The following is a 27,500-nucleotide window of genomic DNA, read 5'->3' as shown; positions in this document are numbered from 1 at the left end:
CTTTGTTTGGGGAGCAAATGAGCAGATCATCCACATATTGTAACAGCTCTGATTTATCCTTGAAGACAACATCTTCTAAGTCCTTATGTAAGGTACGCGAAAATATTGTCGGGCTATCTGCCAACCCCTGAGGCAAGACAGTCCATGTGTATTGACGGCCTTTATACGTGAAGGCAAATAAAAACTGGGAATTTTTTTTATCAATGGGTACGGAAAAATATGCAGAACATAAATCAATTACAGTAAAATGGGTGGAACTTGCAGGTATAGACGTCATTAACCCCTCTGCACTTGGGACCACAGGGTGGACACCTTGAATCACCTCATTTACTTCCCGTAAGCCCTGGACAAATCTCCACTTATTTTTCTGTGGCTTTTTCACTGGCAGTATAGGCGTGTTACATGGACTTGAAGTTTCTACAATTATACCTTGCTCCTTCAAAGATTCAATTACTGGTGCTATTCCTGCTTCTGCCTCCTTTCGGAGAGGGTATTGACGCACATTCGGCCAAGGCATTCCCGGTCTGAGTTTAACCACTAGGGGCGTTGCCCCAATGATACGGCCTACATCATTGTCATGTCGGGTCCACAATTCTTGTGGGACCCTTTCTATCAAACCTTCTACGTTTCCTCCTTGATTTGCCATTTCCATTACCATCTCACGCTTAGGTGGTAGATTAACCTCTTCCATCAGTCCTTGTAACACCTGTTCCTTAAAATCACAAATCCATCCTTCATCGTTCGCTCGTTTATGCACTTGCCAATGCAACATAGTTGTAGTGCAGCTCGCTACTGCCCCCTGCAGGCGATAAACCATACAACCCAACTCCTTCGGGTGATAGCCTTTTGCCGTAGTTATTGTCACATGCGACGTTACTCCTGGCAGGTACTTAGTCAATTGCTTTTGGTGTTCTGTGAGCTTAACCTCCATTGCAACACCTTCCTTACCAATCATCAAACGGCAAATCAATAAATCATTGCATGTTTCCAGATGCGGAGCAATTTTCTCGGCAAATTCAACATCATTTCCATTCGCATCATAATAGATTGTACAATGTGGAGGATCATAGTAGGTGTGTATCATTACTCGAGCATTGTCTAACCACATTTGCATTTCCTTACTTTCAGCTAAGATTGCATTTAAACATATCAAAGCATCACTAATCGGCTGTCTTGGCAACCTCCACTAATACACAACTGGGTGCGGTGTCTTCAAACTCATCATCGCTGACTGTGCTTTATCCTGGGGAATATCAACAAAACCCCCTTCTTTCGTACATGCTATTTTACATCCCAACTTACACAACAAATCTCTGCCTAATAGATTCACCGGTGTAGTGGTTGTAAGAAGGAAAGCGTGTTTTTCCTGTAAGGGTCCACATCTTGCTGGTAATTGCATTGTTGTTTTTAATGTTTGTATGCTACCACCCAATCCTACTACTTGGACTTCAGCATTGGATTTTTCAACCTGTGGCAGCTGTTTGGCTGCTATAGTAGAGTAGGTGGCTCCCGTGTCAACTAGAAAAGATAGTGTCTTACCTGAAACATCGAAAGAGTAGGTCGGCTCCTCTTTTGGTGTTAATGTCAACATTGCACCTTGCACCACAGGTCCACCCGCGGTTTGTCAATATGACTCATGATCTTGCGGTTGTCTCGATCCTCCCTCCTGCTGGACCCCCAATCGTCCTCTTTGGGGGCAGTTCCTTTTCCAATGTCCCAGCTGTCTGCACTGAAAACATCCTCGTGATGCCCTTGGTTGTACCTGCTCTTGTCTTGCTGCAGTTCTCGAGCGGGTCTGTGGTGGCGTTCGCATATATATATATATATATATATATATATATATATATATATATATATATATATATATATATATATATATGTATATATATGTATATATATATATATATATATATATATATATATATATATATATATATATATATATATATATATATATATATATATATATATATATATATATATATATATATATATATATGTATATATATATATATATATATATATATATATATATATATATGTATATATGTATATATATATATATATATATATATGTATATGTATATATATATATATGTATATATATATATATATATATATATATATATATATATATATATATATATATATATATATATATATATATATATATATATGATTTTATAATTTCAAATAATGTATTGTCATCTTATACATGCACATAAAACATACTGGTGATGTTTGTGCCTGCTCCACTGTTCTCATCCCCACTATTCAACCCCAAGTGAATTTAAATTGACTCAAAACACTCGCCCAGGAGTGGCCAGGGAGGATCATATGTATGTGCATACCTACTTCATTCAGTTACATTTATATTCAGTCCTTTTTGCCTTAATAAAACATTTTCACACTCGCTTAGCCAACGATGCTATAGACTCAGCCATGTTATTACCCCACACACACAAAGCGAAAAGTGGAGTTAAGCAATTGGTTCAGTTCTGTCTCTCTGTCTGTCTGTCAACAAACAACAGTTTATGATCAAGGACAACTTAATTCCAATTGAATGTTATAATTTGAACACTAATCGGAACTTTAATGGGAAACCAAACCTGTAGTTTTACTGCACTTTGACTCTGAAAACATAAACAACAGGCATGAAGAACTCATGTAATATGTTCAACAAGGTGTTGTAAAAGAAGCTGCATCAATGGCGGTAAACTTCCGAAATTGTTTTTTTCGACGACCGTTAAAATCCTTCTTTAATTTCAAACTGTCAAAGGTGCCAGGCAATGCCGGTCCCGCCTGCTACCCCTCCCCCTCCCTCCTCCCATCCATTCCCATCCCTCATCCTAACCCACCCCTCCCTACTCTGTACTCCCACCCCACCCCTTCTCCTTCCTACCTTCTACTACCCCCTCCTATCCAACCCCCTCCCCTCCCTCCACCCTTCCTCTCCATCCTCCCACCTCCACATAGTAATTTTCACAGGGTGTATATTGTCGTGTCCATGCCGGTTAAGACCGACCTGGATGGATAGCCAAACAGTTCTACCTTGAAGGCGAACATGTGACCCTTGGAGATTAATGCGTGTGGGGACAGGAAGTGGTGAAGCACGTACCAGACGGAGGCACACGTTTTTATAATTGAACTCACAATGAATAGACAGACACAAGCAATTTAGTAAATAGGGGATTAATGAACATAAATCAAGTATTCATAAGAGGAATAAATCAAGGCATAATAATGAAAATAAATCAAAGCATGAGGTAATGAAACGAGGTAATTTACAGCCTGAAGTTGAGGCGGCTCTACACACAGGTACAGAAACAGACAAGGGAAAGATAATACAAAATAAATATCCCTCTCTTTATTCTGGCACTTAACTTTGTCCAGAGATGGTCTTTTTTGGATTTAGCGTCGTCGAAACTGCGCGGGAAACCGCACCTGAAAATGGCACCAAGCCCCTCTCTGGGCTGTTAGAATTAATTTGAGTCGATGGTCCCTTCGTTAACGGCCCAGAAGCCGTCGTACAGTCTCTTCTCACGTTCGAGATTGCCAACCCCACTCCTCTCTTACACCAGGTCCGCTCACAATGATGGCCCACCTTCCTCCTCGAACACTCAATGGGATCACGCCAAATTATTCCTGAGAGATGTGCTCTTTTTCTCCTCTCCTCCCCCTCTCGTAAACGTACAACTTTGCGACTCAGACGAACAGTAATAGCTGGCGTGTTGCTCCAGCATGCGGGCAAGTTCACACAGCAAGAACACGAGAATCGTGCAGCCTTCTTCGGCGTGTCGAGGAGAAGCAACCATAATGCCCTTCTCTTACAACCGCCATTTCCTCACTGACCATGTCCCCTTCCTCTCACATCCGCCGACCAATCATAAGCTTCAGGGCGTGGCCTGCTGGTTGTTGTTAAAGCGTCATTCCTTTTTATAGCCGGCTTTGTAAATGCAATAACGGAGGAAAAGGTCACAAGGGGCAATCACATACTGGGAGAAATTTGCCTTAATTCCTGCCAAATTAACATAGGACCACCCCCTGTGCGGTGACATCTAACAACTTAAGCTGACAGTTTTCCCTACTTAAATTACGTCGAGATGTCTCCTGCTCGTCCACGGACCATACCTCTCCATACAATCTTCAACAAATGTATTGCTCTGCACCTCTTAGAATTACAACCTCTAGGGTTGATTAATACACTAAAATTGAATAAAACAACGTTACCCTTTTGCCATTCTTTGTTGCTAATGTCATTTGGTTTTCCTTACTATTCTGCAAATAAAAATTGACAATTTGATTGACATAATTTTAACAAATATCAATTTGACTTTATCATCATTATGAAAAGAAAATCTTAATTTTTTGGAGAATTTTATATTTACTTGCCATTTTGATGATTTAGAAGTGTTTTGAGTACGGTATTTAGGTAGCTTTTCACATTTCATTTTCCATTGGATTTTGTAACAGTTGCAGTTACAGTACGTTTGGTGTATTCACGAATAATAATGTTGAAAAGAGAATTGTTGGAGAGTTACTGAGCAATGTTTTCTTTTTTATGCAGGCTTGGTTGAAGAAGACCCCGCTGGGAGTAAAACGGGTAAACTTGCTCAACAATGAAGATGAAGAACGTAAAAAGGCCAAGGAAAGAGAGAAGACCAAGAAGGTGAAGAAGACAAACGTATAACTAACATTGTGAACAGATTACTGACATTGAATTTCACTTGCTAATTGTGTCTATTGATGTCAGGTATGGTTGTTGATTACTGCACCTGGTGAAATCACCCCCCCCCCTTAATTAAACCTTAAAATTCTGCAAAAGGTCTGCGTTCATTAGCATGTGTCTTCTGTGCTGTTCTTGATCAATTAAAGAAAAGACCATATACATATTAGGTGAATAAACAAAAAAACTACATTTATAACACTGGTTTTCGTAAAAGAGATAATGTATATTAAAGGAAAACTATATCTTTAAACAAGCTTTATTGATAAAAATGACTGATATTTACTGTATGTAGTTAAGAAATGCAAGTGCCTAAATTTTTTTTTGTGCAAACCACAAAACACCCATTTTTAAAGGATTTGGCTGAAAATGAGTTTGACTTGCAAAAACAGTCCTTTAAAGCATCACTACTGTTACAGTGGAGATCCACTTATACCTAGCTTTCAAAAAGCTTGTCCAATGCATGATATCAGTGATTCAGATGTTCTCAGATGTAACGTGCATCTTAAGCTCTTGGCTCGGAAATGTAGTTTAAGCAGTAACAGTGGCATTTTGTTTATAAGTAAAAGCTTGCTTAACTTGAATGCAGATAGCCAACAATTCACAGTGTGTCAAAAGGGTACCAAAAAAAAAAGACTAGTGCACTCGAGCGTGCACGCATTCTATGGTTGTGTTGTGTTGCCCATGCTGTGTTTAGTGTGCTTTACCCAAGTAATGAAACATGCCAAAGAAAGCGAAGTAATGTTTGTGGCTCCTCATACAGTGAAATTCTGAAGACATCCATTACTTTGGCTATTAAATGTGAGATTTTTAAGAAACTGGATATTCACCAAATGTTTTTGCACCCATTTTTTGGTATTTATTTACAAATGCCATTGTGTCTACCAGATAAACTGTGTATAGGTCACTCTGTGGTAATGATGGCAGCTGTAAAACAACATCCTGCTCAGCTTCAGCAATTAGCACTGCCACGAAATCAGACTTGTTGCGTTTGCGCATTACAAACCCCTGTGCTAAGCGTGGATCAACCTCAAACAGGGATGATGCATAGTCTGTCCACTCATGGGAAAATGCAATCTGTCTTGTGACTGGGTCGGCATCTCGATAGAAACACAGCACACGTGTAGCTGCAGTCTCATCTTGATAGATCCTGATTAAACTCTGTTTCCTTGATGGTTTTGATTTCTTCTGTGAGGAGAAAGTTACCAGGTTCAGTGGTTCAATTTACTAGAGACCACCTCTTCTGCTTTCATAATGGCTTCCATGCCCTTAGCTTGAGCATGGACCAAGTCTTTTGAAGCAGCCTTCTCGCCAGTTGCTATATTGAGCAGATCCACTTGGTTGTTACACTGGAATGGGTTTATCATCTGTTGGCATATCACTTTCTTGATCTCCTCAACATGCATATGTTCTTCTGTTGCCTGCTTATGTGTTTCTCCATGATGAGTAGATTCCTGTTGGCCTAGATTAGCCATAGACTTTATGTTCTCTGATACAGCTGTGAGAAATGGTGCTGTCTTCACATATTTATCTCGAGCAGCTGGTGCCTGAGATATGCCTTTGAACAGAGATGTCTTCCCTTCATTGTTGTATGTCTGCTCCAGGGCCATGTCACTCCAAACACCATTGAATTTTCCTTTGGAAGAGTGAACTGTGAAGTACCCAACTTGGATCAAGCAAACCTTAACCGAACTGTGTTCAATAGAGTAAGAGGATTTTGGGGGTAGGGGTAACTTTGGTTGACAAAAATGTTAATTTTCTCTTTAAAAATTAATAGAACTCAATCAAATTTGCTGTTTTAATTAGCCATGGATACCATGTTCATATCACCTTAAGAGAAATTAGTATTCTTATGCAGCATCTGCCTATGATAAGAAAAGTTCTAAAGGCCATCTTCAAAAAACATTATTTTTAAGGCATTTTTCACAAAATTATGTACTTTTACGAGGTTTACTTCCACAAAGGCAATTTTTTTTTGTCATTTTACAATGCACTGATTGAATTCTTACATTTACTTCACATATATTTTTAATGAATGTGATTTTTTAAATTTTTTTAGAAATTTTATTGACAATTGCTGTTTTATCAAATTTTTCAAATCTTCCTCAAACAAAAACGTCAGCCAAATTTTTTCGCAAGAGTTTATGAATGGCCAACATTCGTTTTCATGAACTGCAAACATATATCTAAACATCCTGGGGGTGTAAAATTTTATAGCAGAGACTGTAAGGTCCAACCCTAAAACAGCCTCGTACACAGCTTGGCTCCCGGACTAGGAGCAAGTGATAAGCGTCGAATCCATCATGGTGTAATATATGAGGAAATTAATACTGTACCACATTAGATATGCCACGGGGAATCTCCAAAAACGGTTAACAAGAATTGTTCTGATGTTAGGTCGAGCTACCATCAATGTCTTTGATTTGCTGTGCAATTTTATGGCCACAACTTACTGAAGGGGTTAGAAAAGAGGGGGAAAGGAAGAGGTATTTTGTTTTCTGCGAAAGTGGGATGTGAAATGCTCCATTATTTATTATTGTTATTATTGTTATTTTATGCAAAATATGTAGATAGTCATTAAGAAACCCTGAAGCTATAGATTCATTTAGTGCAACAAAATAGCACATCGTCTTGGTCCCTGTTTCAAATTGGGCACTTTGTTATAAACATTACATTGAGGTCTTTTTGACGATTATTGAGAAAATGGAGATAATTAAGGGTGGGAAACGACATAATATGTAATGCTTCTTGTCCTTGCCATCATCCGATAATCTGTGTCATTGGTGTTCTTGTAAGTCATAGTCACCTTAAAACCTGCAACACAGCAATTGCCACAGAATATTCAGGTTAAAAAGAACGAATTTTCACCGAAGAAAACATTCACTTCTCGGAGATTTGTGTCACATCGTTTCTTGAACTTTAATAAAAGAATGAATGCATGAAGATAAGCAGAGCATGGCTATAATTATATCTAACCAGACACTCCATGTCTGGGAGGTCGACGGTTCAAACACCGACCGAGTCATACCAACACCTTTAAATATGGTACGTGCTGTGAGCTTCCTCGGTTATCATTCAGCATTTAAAATGATAATATCACAGACAATCCCCATCGGTTGGAATCCACGTGGAAGAGGAAATTCCTCTACTCCTGGCTCTGGGGGGTGTTTGTGTACATGACTCTTTTAGAGCGTTACCCTATTTTTTTTTGTTCTATATGCCAAGACCCTCAAAAAAAGTTTGGGTAACACCTCCAGGTCAAGTACGTTTTCTCTGTAGGGTCCATCTTGGATTCGCAGTTGGCTACCAGCAAACCATAATTCAACAAAAATGCCCGTATTGGGTTTAGATGGAATAAATCATTATTAAGCACCCATAAATTATTAATTTTGATTTACTTCAATTAGTTATGCATTGCTTAACACATTTTAGCATGATTTAATCTCTTAAAACTTGGTTCACAGTAGAAAATGACCATATTTTATGTAATTTTAGTCAAAAATAGCTTTCAACTTGAAAGTAGCTCAAATTTTGATGGTCTCTGAATGACTTAATATTGTAAGTAGAGCTATAAAATATGGCCAAAAGTTTCATTATTAAGTTCTCTGGGCAATTCAATTTTCATATTCTCACAATGGGGCTATGTGTGATGACCACAGAGCTCATTGTAAACCAAAATCAACCCTACCCCCAAATGGCCACTTTTGCGGTATTTCATCAAATGATGATATCTCCTAAATTAAATGCCATGGAAAGTTGATTTTTATACTAAATATAGGTTATTGACCCCAAGGAATTCATTGGTAACATTTTTGTATTTTTTTTTAGCTGATCTAATTAGCATAATCCCAAGATTTTCCTCAAAATGACTGCCAAAATAATGAAAAGTAGACATGATTTAACGTTGAAGCTTTAATTAATGGTCAAAAACAGTGATGTGCATAGGCTTCAATCCTACAGAGACTATATTGAGACACTCATCTTAATTAGATGTAGGGGAACTTTGAGCACAACCACATACCGGGCAACCACATACAACCACATACCGGGATCAAAGAAGGCAGCTTTGCAGGTAGAGCCAGAAAAGTTTCTCAAACACTTTGGGAGATCACCAACCCTCTCTCCATTATTAATTCACAATGCTGAGCATTACTTGGTGAAGGTGCTGAAAAATGGAAGTGATGTTACAAATTTCGATGATCTCCGAGCAGAGATGTTCCATTTCAACAAAAGTAGTTCTCCTCATAACCTGCCTCCAACCAGCCAGGGACCTCTACCTCATATCCTACATGGATTATTTAATGCGTACACTACCATGCATACCTTGGACAGCCATACTGATCCTGAAACTGTTGAGTCACTGAAGCCAGAGGATTCTGGCTATGAGTATGAGCAGGGTCAGCTAATACTTGCAACATTGTGGAAAATCCTTCCTGCCCATTGGTCTGTATTCTGTACTTGTGATAAGTGTGCTAGGTCAACTTGCTCTTGCAGGATGGCTGGGGTCAGCAGATGTTGCAATTCTGTCAGTGCAAAAAAACATCACCCTACTGCAAAAATCCAATTGCTTAATGTGATTCTCAGGAATTCTGCAACTTTATGTGGAGATGACTGTTTGAGCTTTGCATTATATTCTTACAGTTGATTTATGTGTATTATGTAGTGTATGTAGCTGTAATGTACTGAATGGAAGATGCTTAGCAGGCAGACACGAGCGGAGGAACAGTCGAGCTGGGCTGTGTTGCACAAGCGCGAGCGCGGGCGTACTCTGCCCAGTGGCTCTCCTTTATTACGTATGCACACGCACAAGCCACGTTCGACTACTGCATTCCTACGACGCCTCAGGCGGCGCGCACACCTTATATCCCTTGCAGATACGATGACCACTCCGACCACTCCCACACCACCATGCCCTTCCCCGTAGGCCCGCAGACTCCACCACACTCCTCCCCCCTAAAACTATGATTATTAAATGATCACCATTATAAGAAGCATAAAGAACACGAAGGACTTCGGTATAATAATCATGAAAATAAAATGAAAACAGCGAAGTATAACAGCACACCACATCATATAATGCGTGAAAGCGGGTTAATGGAGCTGCCCCGACCAGATTCCGAAGACACAGCACCTCCCAAACTCTGGCCGTGTCACCGATATGAAGCAGCAAGGCGAAAAAAACACAGCAGCTCTACCCAGCGGAAACGCCCCCAGGCGGCTCATGCTGACATGGCCCTCGCCGAGGTCGTGGCGATCTTTCGAGCCAACCACCCCCGGCACCATCAAACGCCTCCGGCCCACTCCCCCCAGGCAGACCCGACGTAGATAAACATTCCGAGGCCGGAAGCCCGCTGTCTGGAAGCCGTGGCGCCAGCGGCAGCCCTGATCGACCTTGGCCGGGGGCGCTGAACAGCGCCGCTGGCTGTACGCACTTAATGCTCCAAAACAACTCACGCACCACAATCAGTTGAGATGCCAACGCCCGTCTAAACGGCCTTGAGCGAACACAGAGAGCTGCGCTCGCAACCAGAGGTGGGGGTAACGCTGACCAGTGCACCAGTCTTGGTTCCGAGTCGATCTCCGAGACCCACACGGCAGCTAGACGGTCGCAATTCCATTTAAACCACACTTCAATCATAGGCTCGTTATAAATCACTACGAACATCACTTGAAGCATTGCAAACTCATTTTTCCATACAGCGCGGTCTTTTGATAAACTCCCAGCACATGACAAAGCAACTACCTGCGGCCCGGGACAATGGAAGGCCAACCCAACCTTTTTATTTGCCACCACTGCTCCCACCTCACATTGATCATAATACCAACCCCATTGACTGATCTCCGCCAAATCCACTTTCACACGAGAACTGCTGGCATTTATTTCAACAACGTTAAACTGCATCACTAGAGCAAGGAAAAACACATATGCCATGAACAACAACCCACAACCCACATCACGAGTCCGTTTCTTGGTTGTCGACTCGATGTTGTGACTCGCGACTCCCTTTAACGCCACGGGCTCACCGCCACCTGCTGAAGCTGCCTGAACAACACCGACGCGCATTGCCTTACGAACACTGCCGAAGCGCGGGAATTCATCGCGAGCGAAGCGCGGGAACTCATCGCGAGAGCTGATACGGCTCTCGCCGCTCCCGAACCGCACATCACCGCCGCAGGCAGCAACGAACGGTCGCTCCCGCTGCATCGACGCGGCCCCCGCCGCCAGAGCCTCGCCCTCGGTACTCGACGAAGGTCTCGAAGAGAGCACTGGCACATCTGGAGGTACGAACCGGAGATCCAGTCCGAGGTGCGCCAGCCAGTCCCGACCCAAAAGGGCGGGCCCCTCCCCTCGTACAACGAACACCGAGAGCCGGGCGCGTCGATCTCGGTAGCGCACTGAGACATCGGCCCTCGCAAGCGGTGCAATCGCCTCACCGGTGTACGTGTATAACGACAAGGCCGTCTTGACCAGGCGAATACCGCGAAGACCACGAGCCGCCTGCTCACCCATGACCGACACCGCAGCCCCGGTAGCCACGCAAAACACAGTCGGTTGGCCATTCACTTCGACCTCCACCGTGAAAGGCGTCGTCATCTCCGAACCAACGGAAAACAGACTCAACCGTGGTTGCATCTCCTGCTCCGGCTCGCCGGCATCGTCATGCCCCGGTTGCAGGCCGATCTCCAGGTCACTGGGGTCCTCCCGCACCTCGTCATCCAAGACCCCAACGGAGGCCCCCGCCATCCGACACACACGCTTCAAATGTCCCACCTTGTGACAATGCAAACACACGGTGTTCTTATACGGGCACATTTGTCGCAGGTGCGGACCCCCACACCCCCAGCACCCCCGGAAAGCCCCTTCGCTCCAGGTGCGACCGTGCTGCGGTGCCCCTTCGCTCCCGGTGCGACCGTGCTGCGGTGCGCGCCCTCGTCCCGCACCGCTAGGCGCGCGTGCAACCTGCGGTACTTGAGCCATCGCGCGGACTCCGGGCTGCGCGACCTGCGGCACTTGTGCGGTCACCGCGTGGACCTCGGGATTAGCCGACATGCCCCAGCTGGAGCTACTCATTACGTCCTGGCCAGCAATGGTGCGGACATCCGTGAGTGTCTGCTCGACAGACGAAGCAGTCGCGACCGCCGAGTCGAATGTGATGTCGGTCAATCGCAGGATGGCTGCTACCATCTTTGCGTCTCGCAGACCAGAAATAAAACGATCTCTGAGCCATGCCGGACGCTCCTCTGTCGTGAATTTGCACGGCACAGCTGAATGCTTCACCCGTGCTACGAAGTCCGCAACGCGCTCCTCGCCACCCTTAGCGAGATGATCGAACTGGAACCGCGCGAGATGTAACGACTTCTCTGGCGCCAAGTGGGTCTTCATTTTCGCCACGATGTCCTGAAAGGATAGCACGTCATCACTGGGCCTATTTGGAGCCACCAAATCACTCAGCAGCCGGTAGTGCTCCGTTGATAGCGAGGCGAGCAAGATCGCCTTGCGTTTCTCTTCATCCTCTACATCATTCGCACGAAAGTAGCAACCTAACTGTTCCGAAAACAACTCGAACTCATCTCCCCCGAACACGGGCACGCGTCCGTGCGCCGTGCCCCGACCTTCTGCCATGCTCGTGCTGGCGAGACCCTTGGCTCCGTAGCTTGGAACCGCCCGGGTTACTTGCCACCCTGCACACGCCGATCCGAAGATCCTCGTCAGCCAACTGTAATGTACTGAATGGAAGATGCTTAGCAGGCAGACACGAGCGGAGGAACAGTCGAGCTGGGCTGTGTTGCACAAGCGCGAGCGCGGGCGTACTCTGCCCAGCGGCTCTCCTTTATTACGTATGCACACGCACGAGCCGCGTTCGACCACTGCATTCCTACGACGCCTCAGGCGGTGCGCACACCTTATATCCCTTGCAGATACGATGACCACTCCGACCACTCCCACACCACCATGCCCTTCCCCGTAGGCCCGCAGACTCCACCACAGTAGCAATATTAGTTCTAGCAGTATGTCGTGTAGTTAGTGCAGTACTTAGAACATATTATAAATCTTGAATGTTGGATGAGTGGTAATTCAAGAAAATGTATCAACAACACATTAGAACAATTTTACCAGGACTTTATGAACTAGTTTGTAGTAATGTACATGTAACTAGTATAAGAATACAGGGTGTTTACTGTAGTTTTCTAGAAAACTATCCAGGTACATGTATGTGTGTAGTAAATTATGTAGTGTGTGTAATATTAGTACTAGCGGTATGTAGCATATGTAATTTAGCATTTAGAACAAGTTATCTTGAATGCTGGATGAGTGATAATTCAAGAAAATATATCAACAAGTCAGGAACATATTGAGCTATTTGGCAGCAATGTGTATGTAACTAATAGTATTGATGTATGTGCACCACTGTATTAATGGTTGTGCATAAACCAGAACTTATTTCAATGTGTAAACATTAAAATTCTTAAATTAATATTGCTTTTGACTTGTTTTAATAGATAGGCAAGAGGGAGTGGGAAGGATATTAAGTTAGAGTTTCATCTTGAATATTGTTCTGCATTCTGAATTTTCAATATTTTGGCAGCAATTTTGGAATTATTAATAAGTAGATCAACTCCAAAAACTCCAAAAATGTAACCAATGAATTTCTTGTGGTCAAAAACCTATATATACATGTAGTATCAAAAATCAACTTCCCATGCCATTTAGTTGAGTAGATATCATCATTTGATGAAATACCGTGAAAGTGTCCATTTGGGGGCATGGGTGACTTTGGTTTACAATGAGCTTTTTTCAATATTTTGGCAGCAATTTTGGAATTATGCTCAGTAGATCAACTTCAAAAACTACAAAAATTTAATCAATGAATTCCTTGGGGTCAATAACCTTTATTTAGTTCAAAAAATCAACTTCCCATGCCATTTAGTTGAGGAGATATCATCATTTGATGAAATGCCGTAAAAGTGGCGATTTGGGGGTAGGGGTGACTGGTTTACAATGAGCTCTATGGTCATCACACATAGCCCCATTGTGATAATACGAAAATTGAATTGCTCAGAGAACTTAATAATGAAATTTTGGCCATATTTTATAGCTCTACTTACAATATTAAGTCATTCAGAGACCATCAAACTTTGAGCTACTTTCAAGTTGAAAGCTATTTTTGACTAAAATTACGTAAAATATGGTCATTTTGTACTGTGAACCAAGTTTTAAGAGAATAAGTCATGCTAAAATGTGTTAAGCAATGCATAAGTAATTTAAGTAAATCAAAATTAATAATTTATGGATGTTTACTAATGATTTATTCCATCTAAACCCAATATGGGCATTTTGGTTCAATTACAGTTTGCTGGTAGCCAACTACGAATCCAAGATGGACCCTACAGAGAAAATGTACTTGATCTGGAGGTGTTACCCAAACTTTTTTTGAAGGTCTTGGCATATAGAACAAAAAAAAAAAATAGGGTGACGCTCTAAAAGAGTCACGTACACAAACACCTCCCCAGAGCCTATACTACTTAGGAAATGTCCCATGACGGTGGTGAGAAATGCGGGACCATTGTTGTGACGTTGCTTGTACCTAGAGTGACCTGGAAAGTGACGGCACTTCCCCCAAGCTCAGTGGTTGTGTTGGCTTGTCTATCAATCCTGTGTTGTGCCTCTTGTATTCGTCTGTATGTCCATGTGTGTGAGATGTGTGTGTGGCAGCATTGGATTCCATTCCAAAAAAAATCTATTTGTTTGAGTACCATGAGTAGCATCAACTTGCATGCAGCTGTTTGCAGATTATCAAAATTGTAAGCAAATTAAATAATATCAGCTCATTGAAAATGTTTTTCATCTTTGTCTTTCTTCTTCGATCAGTTCTTTGTCTTTCCTAGCTTGTCGTTGGAAGTCAGAATTTCGCCACTTTTTGTACTCTCTTGATGCACCTCTGGTTTTCATCTCTTCTTCTGTCTGCAATGGTTATTACCTCTTTTGACAACCATTTAGCCTTCCACTTTCTGCTTGATTTTGGATGTTGTTTTTGGTCTCTTCTTTTAAAATGTCTTCAACCTCTTGCCACAATTACTCTGGCATTCAGTCAACCAATTTGTTTTTTTAAACCTATGTTGCATATCGTTTAGTTATATTTACAACGTCATATATTGTGAGACTTAAGCAATTCGTTCACTTCTGTCTGTCTGCCCTTCTGTCTATAAACGTCAGTTTATGATCGAGGAATAACTTCATTTAAATTGAACGATATATTTTCAACATGAATCAGAGAATGAACCTGCAGTTTAACTGTTCTTTGGCTCTGAATTCGTCCCTATCACGCATGTGCAGAGAGTAGTGAGATTTATTTTTTATCTTGCCAAAACGAAGTTTTTGCAAGATATGTTAGTCAGCTTGTATGTTTTATTTTTATTTTTTTGTCTGTAATCACGTATAAAAAATTCTGCAGAGCACAGTTATCATTGGAAATTTTTGTAACTTCGCATATCAGAGGCCTATAGAGGTCCATTTCAGTGCACAGAATTTTGAAGGTCAAGGTCAAAGGTCAAGGTCACTTTATCGCAAATTAGGGGAGTCGAGGAAACCCTTATTTTTTGAGTAATTTTGATCGGATCGTCTTCAAACTTCATGGGAATATAGTTCATGGTCTGGCGCTCAGCGATTAATTTTTGGTGGCGATTGGCCTTGACCTTCATATGTTTTTTTTTTTTTTGGTCTGTAATCACGTATAAATCACTCTGCAGAGCACAGTTATCATTGGAAATTTTTGTAACTTCGCATATCAGAGGCCTATAGAGGTCCCTTTCAGCACATAAAATTTTGAAGGTCAAGGTCAAACGTCAAGGTCACTTTGTCGCAAATCAGGGGAGTCGACGAAACCCTTATTTTTTGAGTAATTTTAATCTAATAGTCTCCAAACTTTATGGGAATGTAGTATATGGTCTGGCGCTCAGCTGATTAGTTTTTGGTGGCGATTGGCCTTGACCTTCATGGTTAGCGCCTGAGGTCAAACATATTTGACCCCAAGGTCAAATTTTCAAGTTTTAGGAACCATATCGTGTAGTACCTCAATTTGAACACCTCGATGAGTGTTTTCTAGATATGTCAAGCTTGAGATATTATGACATCATTTGGTGACGTTATGAGGCAAACACATATTTTTCATGGTTACTCTAGAACGATTCTCATCGGAATCTCTCGTAGGCAGATATTCCTCAAGGAGTCGCTCCTGGTGGATTGCAGCTCTGTTCACCTCAGTGTGACCTTAAAGAAGTCACACGTGGTCACCTTTTGGCAAGATACGGGTCACCCTGCGGGTGACATTGGTTTATTATTCTGTCTGCTTGTTTGGCAGTCAAACAAAATTGAAAACTATTCCAAACAGGAAACATTGTTTTTAAGGACGTTATTAAGGCCACAAACAACAGGCATGAAGAACTAATGTAACGTGTTAAATAAGGTGGGGGTATTAGACATTAACAGCGGGAAACTTCAAGGATTGTTTTTTTCTACGACCTGTAAACTCATTATTTTATTTCAATTTAATTATACACTTGAACAGTGAAGAACACAAATCACCTTTTTAGCACATTCAAAACCCTTCTGTTTAGCAGTACTTCAAAAAAAATTTTTACATTTTTTTAATTTTTACATCGTCACGACCAATCGGCATTTTACTTCGTCACGATCAATCAAATTTGCCACTCTTAGACCCCGTCCATGTTTGTTTCTCAGGATAGCTCAGGTTAATGCGTTCGATGAACTCTGTAGTTTGAACGTATACACTGTATACATATATATATATATATATATATATATATATATATATATATATATATATATATATATATATATATATATATATATATATATATATATATATATATATATATATATATATATATATATATATATATATATATATATATATATATATATATATATATATATATATATATATATATATACATATATATATATATATATATATATATATATATATATATATATATATATATATATATATATATATATATATATATATATATATATATATATATATATATATATATATATATATATATATATATATATATATATATATATATATATATATATATATATATATATATATATATATATATATATATATATATATATATATATATATATATATATATATATATATATATATATATATATATATATATATATAAATATATATATATATATATATATATATATATATATATATATATATATATATATATATATATATATATATATATATATATATATATATATATATATAAATATATATATATATATATATATATATATATATATATATATATATATATATATATATATATATATATATATATATATATATATATATATATATATATATATATATATATATATATATATATATATATATATTTATATATATATATATATATATATATATATATATATATATATATATATATATATATATATATATATATATATATATATATATATATATATATATATATATATATATATATATATATATATATATATATATATATATATATATATATATATATATATTGTTACTGCTGTGGAAATTCGCAATACACCATAAAGGTTCCTTAGATCAGTTATGATGCTAAGTTTATGTGCAGATAGGTCCCCACCGTTGTTTCAAGGGAATTTCTTCGTGTTTCACCGGGCTGCGACTCTTTGAGATAGTGTTTTTTCTTAATCTATCGTTATTTTGAACTACACAACAACCACCCCCATCTTCTTCGCCACTATGTCCGCTTCCGAACGGCAAACAAAGGCGCCAAGGAAGGAACTGCGAGGACTCGTGGGTTTTCCCGCCTATTTTCCCCGCGCTTGGTGTGAAGGTAAGGGGGCAGGGCAGCTCGCTGCCGATTGGTGGATGCACGGCGTGAGGCGGTCGGAGTGAGGGAACGCCCCTTTTCGGGAGGTTTCTCGAAGGGAGGCGGAGCAGAAAACGGGATGGGGCGAAGGGCGGAGCCCCGCGCTATAAAGGGCGGACCACACGCGAGCTCGCTCTCTCTTGGTTGTCGTGGGAGGTTCGCTCTTCTTCTTCTTCCTCAAGGCCTCTCTGCTCTCTTGGTGGTCGTCGGAGGTTCACTCTTCTTCTTCTTCGTAACGGCCTCTCTGCTCTCTTGGTCGTCGAGGTCGGGCTCTCTCGTCTTGGCGTTGGGCGACCTGTCGGTGAAGGCGCGGGCCGGTGGCGAGTGTGGGCGACGCCTCAGAGACGCAGATGGGAGGCGCAGCCCTGCCGGCTGTGTGGTGCGAATCTACGCGTCTGGCGAGGGACGCCGGAGAGAACTCACCGACCACATCATTGCAAAGGCCAGAGAGCAGGCGCGGCTACGCTAGCTGCCGTGGGAACAAGGCGTCGCGACCTGCCCACCGTCACACCTCGAGGGGAAAGGTAACCTGCACAGTCTCGCAGGCCCATTTGGTCATCCACGGCCCACGGCCATAAAGGTTTACGAACCCCGTCTACCCCCTTGCCTATGAGGGGGGTCTTTCCTTTTGTTTTGTATGACTGCTGTGGCGCCGTGCCCCTATAAGTTAAACTGGTAAGTGACTGTAAATAATAATCGTAGTCGGTGGTATTGCTTTTGCCTTCTATTTGTCGCTTGTATATTGCATGACTGTATACGTGTTGTTGTAAATAAATGTGCTTGTGTGGAATTTATCCCGTTCGTCGTCTTTTTCCCTTTTGAAAGTGCCATCTTGAATCGCGGAATAAATTAGTAGAGGGTTTCAAACACCCGGTAACGAAGAATCACATCCGGCGAGGTCGGGTGATAATATCCGCTTGGTTATCGCTGCAGCACGGAACGGACCGCTTAAGCGGTTCGTGTCCCGAACCGACCGGTGCCGAGGTACGGTCGCCCGGTCGACTGCCCGTGCAGGTACTTAGGTAGATCGGATCTGGCGAGCAACCCTATCTTGTGCGGGTAGGCAATTGGCACGATCGTGGTGAGGTTAGACCCCACCATGACTGGCTCCTGGCGGTAGTTCCAAGGAGGGTCATGACAGAATTGTCCGACCGGTGGGCGACGTGCCTGCCATTAGAGGTCCGCGGTTGCTCGCACGCTGGCGGGCGCGAATCCGTACCACTGGTGTCCGGGAGTGGGATTTGAATCCACCCCGTCTCCAACTAAATTTACGGGAATCCATTCAGGGGTGCATGGAGCGACCCCCGATTCCCGCCCAAAGACGAGCTTTAAAAATTATTTGTTCCACGAAATAAGATGGCATTTCAAGGCGAACGGGAGCCGGTGGTAGTAGGAATGGATTTAGAAATAATAGAATCCATGGCCCAGGAGGAGAACCCCGAGCAGGACATTAATGTGCAGGAGAAACCCCCCCCCCCCACAAACGAACCCGGAGCCGGAAATGGGCGCGGCAGCGGCCGCGGTGTATGACATCCCTCTCAGTCAAGGTCCTCCTCCGGTCCCCAGCGAATCCACACCTAATGATGACGAAGCGACCGCCACAGACCCACCTGACGTGGGCCAGCTATTAATGGTTCTGCTGGCACAAATGAACGAAATGAAAACAAATGCGCAACAAATAGGAAGTGAAATGAACGAAAAAATGGATGGCATGAATAAAAATATGGATGGAAACGCACTCAAGGCGAACGACCAAATGAAAGCGAATGCGTGCAAAATGGATGGAAATACGCAAACGCTGCGGGAAGGGATGCAGAGCGTGGGGCGATGCCTGCAGGCGGGCAAAATGGCGGCACCACGTGGCAGCTCGACCGAACCGATAAGAGGGAGTGTGGACTGTGTCGGCCCCACAATGGAGGCGGGTGAGGACAAACTAATATGGCGGACGTGTAGGACAAGACACGTGGAGGTAACAACGACGGAAACATTAACGGTGACACAGAGGGAAAAATTAAAAGGGGTAACTGAGATGTGTGTAAAACACGTAGAATACGGGAAGAAAATGGACGAAATGAGGAGGGAAGCATGGGGAAGTTGTGTGGAAAGGAGGGAAGAAGCATGCAAATTGGGAGAGGAACTATTGGAAAAAACTTCTGAGATACTGAAACACGAAACCAAAGAGTGGGGATAACAAAATGAACTAAGGATGTTAAAAGAGGAAAGGAAGAGAACAGAAAATGAAATGGTGAGGAACCACACTGTTCAGATCAAACAGTTAGAAGCCAAGGCAAGGTTGGAGTGTGCGGAGATGAGAAAGGAATTAGAAAAGAAAGCTTCCGAGTTACAGAAACACCAAAACAAAGAGATGGGATTACATAACGAGCTGAGGATGGTGAGAGAAGAAAGAATGAAAACGGAGAATGAAACGTTAAGGAACCACACTGTCCAGATCGAACAGCTGGAAGCCAAGGCCAGATTAAAGGATGAAGAACAAGAAGAGGAAATCAGTCAATTGAAGGAAATAACGAGATTGCAGAATGAGGAACAGGAGGAACAGTGGAATAGAAAACAAAAAGAACATGAATTTGAGGTTAACCAATTGAAAGAAAAGGCAAGGCTGGAGTACGAGGAGATAGAGAAGGAGCAGCGAATGAAACACAAAAAGGAGATTAACCAAATGAAGGAAACTACGAGATTGGAGAAGGAAGGACAGGAGAGGAAACAAGGATGAGTAGTGAGAGAACAGCGAATGAAACACAAAAAGGAGCTTAACCAAATGAAGGAAACTACGAGATTGGAGAAGGAAGGACAGGAGAGGAAACAAAGAAGAGTAGTGATAGAACAGCGAATGAAACACAAGAAGGAAATCAGCCAATTGAAAGAAACGATGAAATTGGAGAGTGAAGAGCATGAGGGACGGTGGGGCAGAAAGCAAAAGCAATATGAGTTTGAAATTGGTCAACTCAGAGAGAGAGAGAGCAAAATTGGAGTCCACAGAGATTGAAAAACTCCGGAAAGAGAACGAACAACTCAAGAAGTTTGGAGAGGAAGAAGGACTGAAATGGGAAGGAAAATGGAACCAGGAAGAAACAGAAATAAGGAACAAGGAGAGAAAATGTATAGAGACATGGGAGATAGAAAAAATAGAGGAGAGACTGCACGATAAAGACGGGGTTAAGGACGAGCACACACACATTGAGGTAGTGGAGGACCATGGGGGCGAGCTGGTGGACTGTTTCGCGATCCGGTGCGAGCAACTGGATGGCCTCCTTCGGGAACGGAGGAAGACGCTATTCTCCCTTGAAGCTGATCACGACCAGGTGGGTTCGGTTGTGTCAAGCGAGGTAGAGGGGGCGACTGCTGCGAACGGGTGCACGCTGAGCTTGGGGGGTATGGAGGCCCCGGGAACCCTTATGGTGGCACGAATCCCCAGTGTGGTTACAAGTGAGCCGAAGTGCGTGCCTCCCAGCACGCCGTGTGTGGAACAAACCACGGGAGTGAGTGAAAGGCCGCGAGTGAGTGAAACCACGTGTGCAAGGGAAATGGCATGTGTGAGTGAACGGCCGAGTGCAAGAGAGACCGTGTGTGTGTGTGTGTGTGTGTGTGTGTGTGTGAGAGAGAGCGGTATGCAAGGGAGATGGCGGTCGGCATGCGCAAACATGCAACCGCATGTCCGAATGTCATCTCGAGGTGTGTGAGCCTCGTGGTACGGGGGAGTTTGTGCGCGAAAGTGTGACGACGACAGTGCCTGACGGTGGACAAAGGCCGAGTAGCGGCCGTAGTTGCATTGGGGACCGCGCTGGGTTTACCCGGCAGTGCGCGCGAGGTCCGTGCTGTGCAACGCACGAGGCCGCCACGTGTGTGCTTGCGGGAGTGAAGCCCGGTCCGGAAATACCCACGGTGGATGTTGCCGATCCCGCGATGGACAAAAGGTAGGCTGGACATGGATTTGGACTGGATGGGTTCTCCACGCGAGCATGTGAGTGAAGCTCCGACGGGCAGAGCACATGTGTTCGTGTGGGGAACCCCTCGAAACGCGAGGCTTGTCTTTTTGATGCGCAGGGTGACGTCATGGCTGCGCGTGTGGTTGGAATCCGGCAGGAGGGTGAATCCGTGCTGGATGGTGCCGTCCAGGAGGGACGAGGTACAAGGTGCGTGAACAGCTGCCATGATGTCACGTAAAAGAGCGCAGGTTGCGAGTTTCCGCGCTGGTGCTGCGCGAATAGGAAAAAAAAAAGCAAGCCTCGCTTCGGGTGAACAGGATTTCCGGGCAAGGGGTGGAAGACCCCCTGCCTAGGGCACAGGATACAACTAGTTAGGGGGATGGATTAGCTTAGTTAGACCGGCTCCATGGGGCAGGGATAAGTCCTCATGGGGTCTGTGGAATGGATTAGGTAGAGGGATTCAGTTGAGATTTAGGATGGAAAAAGGGATTGTTTTGAGGATGGTGACAGACTGTGAATGTGTAGAGGAGACGTAGCTTAGCTACCTAGTGTTAAAAGGGACATGCTGTATTGTAAGGGATGACGAGGGAGCACGAGTTAGTTAGGGGATTATCAAGCAGGATGGCAGTGATCAGCGATGTGTGAGTTGTGAAAGGAAACATGATGAGTGAGTGAGGCCAGCGGGTCTGTATGTATGGAGCGAATGTGGTATGCATGGTGCGATGAGTGATTGGGGGGAGGAGTGACTCCCGCCCAAGGGACCCCGGGGTCAGTATAAAGTGAGTTAGTGGGTTAGCGAAATTGAAAAATGGAGGTCGTTTTGCTGTTGGTGGGAGTGTTGGCTCGATACCCATTTGGAGGGGTGCAAGAGCCCTGTTGACGGGCTGGGAGCGTGGCTGCGAATGGTGAGTATCGCTGAGTGGGTACCCCGGGTACCGGGCTAGTCGGCCGCGGTAGGCCAAGGGCCCATGGGGGCCGGGATAGCGTAGTGGGCATGGGTGAGCCTCATGATGCGGGGCCCGGGGCGCCATATGCCACAGGGGGCAGTGTACTGGGCACGGGCGACCCTCGGAAAGGGACCCGGGGCGCCAACACACCACGTGGGCATCGAGGGGGAGTCGCCAGAGAGGGCACTCCCCAGTTTTAGGGAGCTGGTAGGCTCGGAGGCAGTGTAGTGCCCGGGGGTGCCATTCTTGGGAAATCGGCAGAGGGTAGTTCCTGCCAAGGGAGCCATGCGTCCCAGCCATGAGACCGTGTGAGGGCACGGGAGGAAAATTGGAGGGCGAGGCCCGAAATTGTGAGGAAACAAACACAGGCGACGGGAATCTGGTTTGATAGAACCGACAGTTTAAGCGAGAGGTGCTTTGTGAAAGCCCCGGGGTAGTTAACAGGTAAATGGTTAGGGTAGATTAGGAAGTGTACCCCTCTGCACCCTCCATCCCTTCGCTCTCATTGTGCGCCGCTGGACCCACTTTGGGTTAAGATCGCTGAAGTCTGAGGAGGCCATTCTGAGGCTTCATTGGGCCTCGACACAGGACGCTAGCTCTCCCTTATTCCCCTCCAGGAAGGGAACGTAGGGGTTGGGAGTAGGCTTGGACAGGATAGGTTAGCCGAACAAGGATGATAAAGGGGGTTAGGGGACAAGTTATAGTAGAACGGAAGTAAAAATAAAAATATAAACAAAAAAAAATAAGTTGGGGCTAAATTGGTTTTGACAAATTAAGGGGGTGGGTATGGACAGAGACAGGCAAAGGCGATAGGTTGGGAGGGAGACAGTAGGGTAGGTCCGAGCCCGCCTTCCGAGTGGCCAGCACCACCGCACTCCCTCCACCAACCTCGTTGAACAAGGCAAGAGGCTGGCCAATTCCATCGGCCGGCTGTTTTGCTAAAAAGCCTGTGCCGGCCGGATCATCTGCTGGCTGTTTCACTGCAAGGCCTGTGCCAGTCGGATCATCTGCCGGCTGTTTTACTGCAAGGTCTGTGCCGGTCGGATCATCTGCCGGCTGTTTTACTACAGGGCCTGTGCCGGTCGGCTTCACCACCTGCCCGTTTTGCTACAACGGCCTTACAATGCATTGCCTTGCCTGCCTGCCTTTGCCTTGGCCCCATGCCCACCAGCCCCCGTTCTGTTTTGCATTCCCCCACCCCCCCCCGCCCTGTTCATTACCATGTGCGCCAGGATCATCGCGCAAGCCGCAAGGACTGCCCTGTAGGCAGCCGCATCACGGGACCGCATTGGCGGCCCGTGCACCCTTTTGTTCCATCGTCAGACCATCGCGTGTACTGCAGGGACTGCCCTGTAGGCAGCCGCATCACGGGACTGCATTGGCGGCCCGTGCACCACTTGTGTTCACTGCGTTCATTTCAAGGGGGAGGCCTAGGACTGCGTTTGAGCAGCCGGCCACATTCCCTGCACTGCATTCATTTCATGAACCAGAAACTGCATGTGAGCAGCCTGGCTCCCTGCTTTTTCCCACAGAGTCCACAGATCCTGGGCCATGGTTTAGTGTAAATTTTGCAAGTTAAGTTGTTAAGTTGTAAATGTGTTTTGCGCACCCGGCATGTATGTCTTAGTGCCGGCAATTTATTTAAGTCGTCTGTATGAGTGGGTTAGTTTAGTTCGTTACTCAGCCCGTAGGTTATTTGTTTTGGGGACACGAATACACTGAATGTCGCACTCAGGGATCCGAAGGTAAATCGTACTAGGGGAGAAGTTACACATGATGGCGCACAAAAATTTGACGACTCGGGACGAGTCTGTAAAAAGGGGAGGGGGTAGTGTGACGGCTGTGGAAATCGCAATACACCATAAAGGTTCCTGAGATCAGTTATGACGCTAAGTTTATGTGCAGATAGGTCCCCACCGTTGTTTAAAGGGAATTTCTTCGTGTTTCACCGGGCTGTGACTCTTTGAGATAGTGTTTTTCTTTATCTATCGTTATTTTGAACCACACAACAACCACCCCCATCTTCGCCACTACGTCCGCTTCCGAACATCAAACAAAGGCGCCAAGGAAGGAACTGCGAGGACGCCCGGGTTTTCCCGCCTATTTTCCCCGCGCTTGGTGTGAAGGGAAGGGGGCAGGCCAGCTCGCTGCCGATTGGTGGATGCACGGCGTGAGGCGGTCGGTGTGAGGGAACACCCCTTTTCGGGAGGCTTCTCGAAGGGAGGCGGAGCCGAAAACGGGGTGGGCGAAGGGCGGAGCCCCGCGCTATAAAGGGTGGACCACACACGGGCTCGCTCTCTCTTGATGGTCGTCGGAGGTTCGCTCTTCTTCTTTGTCAAGGCCTCTCTGCTCTCTTGGTTGGCGAGGTCGGGCTCTCTCGTCTTGGCATTGGGCGACCTGTCGGTGAAGGCGCGGGCCAGTGGCGAGTCCGGCGACGCCTCGGAGACGCAGACGGGAGGCGCAGCCCTGCCGGCTGTGTGGTGCGAATCTGCGCGTCTGGCAAGTGATGCCGGAGAGAACCCACCGACCACATCATCGCAAAGGCCCGAGAGCAGGCGCGGCTACGCTAGCTGCCGTGGGAACAAGGCGTCGCGACCTACCCACCGTCACACCTCGAGGGGGCAGGTAACTTGCACAGTCTCGCAGGCCCATTCGGTCATCCATGGCCCATGGCCATAAAGGTTTATGAACCCCGTCTACCCCCTTGCCTATGATGGGGTCTTTCCTTTTGTTTTGTATGACTGCTGTGGCGCCGTGCCCCCATAAGTAAACCTGGTAAGTGACTGTAGATAATAACCGTAGTCGGTGGTATTGCTTTTGCCTTCTATTTGTCGCTTGTATATTGCATGACTGTATACGTGTTTTTGTAAATAAATGTGATTGTGTGGAATGTATCCCGTTCGTCATCTTTTTCCCCTTTTGAAAGTTCCATCTTGAATCGTGGAATAAATTAGTAGAGGGTTTCAAACACCCGGTAACGAAGAACCACATCCGGCGAGGTCGGGTGATAATATCCGCTCGGTTATCGCTGCAGCACGGAACGGACCGCTAAAGCGGTTTGTGTCCCGAACCGACCGGCGCCGAGGTACGGTCGCCCAGTCGACTGCCCGCGCAGGTACTTAGGTAGATCGGATCTGGTGAGCAACCCTATCTTGCGCGGGTAGGCAATTGGCAAGATCGTGGTGAGGTTAGACCCCCAACCGTGACTGGCTCCTGGCGGTAGTTCCAAGGAGGGTCACGACTGAATTGTCCAACCGGTGGGCGACGCGGCTGCCATTCGAGGTACGCGGCCGCTCGCATGCCGGTGGGCGCGAATTCGTAACAATATCTTCAGTATTAGAATTTTTTGTGTTGAAGTTCAATATGTCTTCTGTAATCCTCTTCCCGATTATCCTATTCACATCACTGTATTCCACTTTTTCTTCAACTGTTTCCGCCATAGTTTTAATCTGCTTCTTGTTTTTCAATATGCTTTTGATAATTTGGGATAATTTAGTTGTTATAAATGCCTTTTTTGTGATTGAATATTCATCCTGATCCCCAACACAATTCCTTTTGCAGACGTCAATGATACCTTGTGCATTCATTACCACTTTGCACATGCTGTTCTCTACGTGGCACTCCCTCTCCCTTTACTCAATCAGAATTTAAATCCTGGAGCATCTTTAATGATTTTGACCTTCAGATAGCTGCATTAAACCATAACATACAAGATACAACAGAAAGGATCATTCCTAAAAATCAAACAAACGTTTGATGTTCATCGAGATAAAAACTCAAGTGGTATATTATGCCACTTGTATCATATGTATGGACTGCGGCAATCCCTGTATTGGTGAAACTTTGAGGAATTGAAAACAAGTATCAGAACAACGCATTGGGTTAACATTGTTGAGCAGGGTGAATCAGTCAGCAATTGCAGTCATTGTGTACAATCTGAAATGAACCTTGAAACGTGGCATGCTAAAGCATGGTGGGTAGTTCTGCCCGAAGTTCTCTGTGTCGTTCTCTGTGGTGTTCTGCCCGAAGGCAGATTCAGTGCTGCAAAAGCAGCCCCACGGGAATAATTACACTGGGAAGTTTGCTTTTGCCTTCCCAGCTGTGGTGGGTTTTTTTCTTTTCAGGAGGAAGAAACTTGGAATTTTTTATTCTGTCAGCGATAACCTGCCTGCTCTTCGCTGAAGATACCATTGGATTTTTAATGTCCAACTAATATGAGCAAATTCGACAACCGGCTCAATATTTATCTGATAGATGACAAACTTTGTGATGAAACACCAAACGTGCGAAGGAACAATCCATTTATATTAAGTTGAGAAATCAAATCCATGTTTGACAGCAAAAAGATAAGTGGGCTGCCTCTGCACCATTCTGTCAAATATTTATGCAATACATACTTCAAATACAGGCTGAAAAACGTGATTTGCAAGGGTCAAACTAAGGCTATAAAACTGCATCAAAGGTTAGTGCTAACACAGGTAAATACTGCATCATATATTGGTAGGTCATTCTTCCTCCCAAGTCTCAATCCCACCACAACACAACACAATACCATCGATTGCTGTTCCATCTCACACCATGTTTGCATTGGACAAACTGCACCCATAAATAACCCAATCAGCTTACTTCACCCATACACTGTCCAGTGGGATGAGGCTGGAAGGCAACGTTGTAACCTGTTCCTGACCCAGAGGTACACGAGTACAGTTGTTCTTTAAGAACCCTTCATGCACATGTATACAACACCTGCGTGTCAAGCCAACTGCAAACCCACATTGAGCAGACTGATCTCAATGATGATGATGTGCTTATGCAATTTAATGCTTCTTCTCACTCCTCATGTGACCAGAGCAGCTCCTTTTCAAAGTGGATAAAAACTCAGCCACCTGCCAGGAAATGAGACGAAGGACCCGAGGAGATCCATTTGTTAAAAATAAAATGTCA

The 27,500-nt window shown here is 44.3% G+C and overlaps 2 protein-coding genes across 2 annotated transcripts in view; both read left to right on the top strand.

Annotated features, from left to right (window-relative positions):
* The window catches only part of DRC11 (dynein regulatory complex subunit 11), a 120,865-nt gene extending 113,105 nt beyond the window's left edge, over nt 1-7,760 (top strand). Inside the window, exon 20 of the mRNA XM_085879867.1 lies at nt 4,568-7,760. Coding sequence (XP_085735993.1) covers nt 4,568-4,690 — 123 coding nt within the window. The 3' untranslated portion in view covers nt 4,691-7,760. The remainder of the gene's footprint in view (nt 1-4,567) is intronic.
* Nucleotides 4,563-27,500, top strand: part of LOC147028973 (TLC domain-containing protein 2-like) — a 72,695-nt gene continuing 49,757 nt past the window's right edge. Inside the window, exon 1 of the mRNA XM_085879869.1 lies at nt 4,563-4,669. Coding sequence (XP_085735995.1) covers nt 4,620-4,669 — 50 coding nt within the window. The 5' untranslated portion in view covers nt 4,563-4,619. The remainder of the gene's footprint in view (nt 4,670-27,500) is intronic.

Source organism: Eptatretus burgeri, chromosome 4 (assembly GCF_056783735.1).
Source record: "Eptatretus burgeri isolate ZD-2024b chromosome 4, Ebu_testis_v1, whole genome shotgun sequence".
Classification (NCBI taxonomy): domain Eukaryota; kingdom Metazoa; phylum Chordata; class Myxini; order Myxiniformes; family Myxinidae; genus Eptatretus; species Eptatretus burgeri.
Note: the sequence above shows the minus strand (reverse complement) of the source record. Positions and strands in the feature narration are given on the sequence as shown.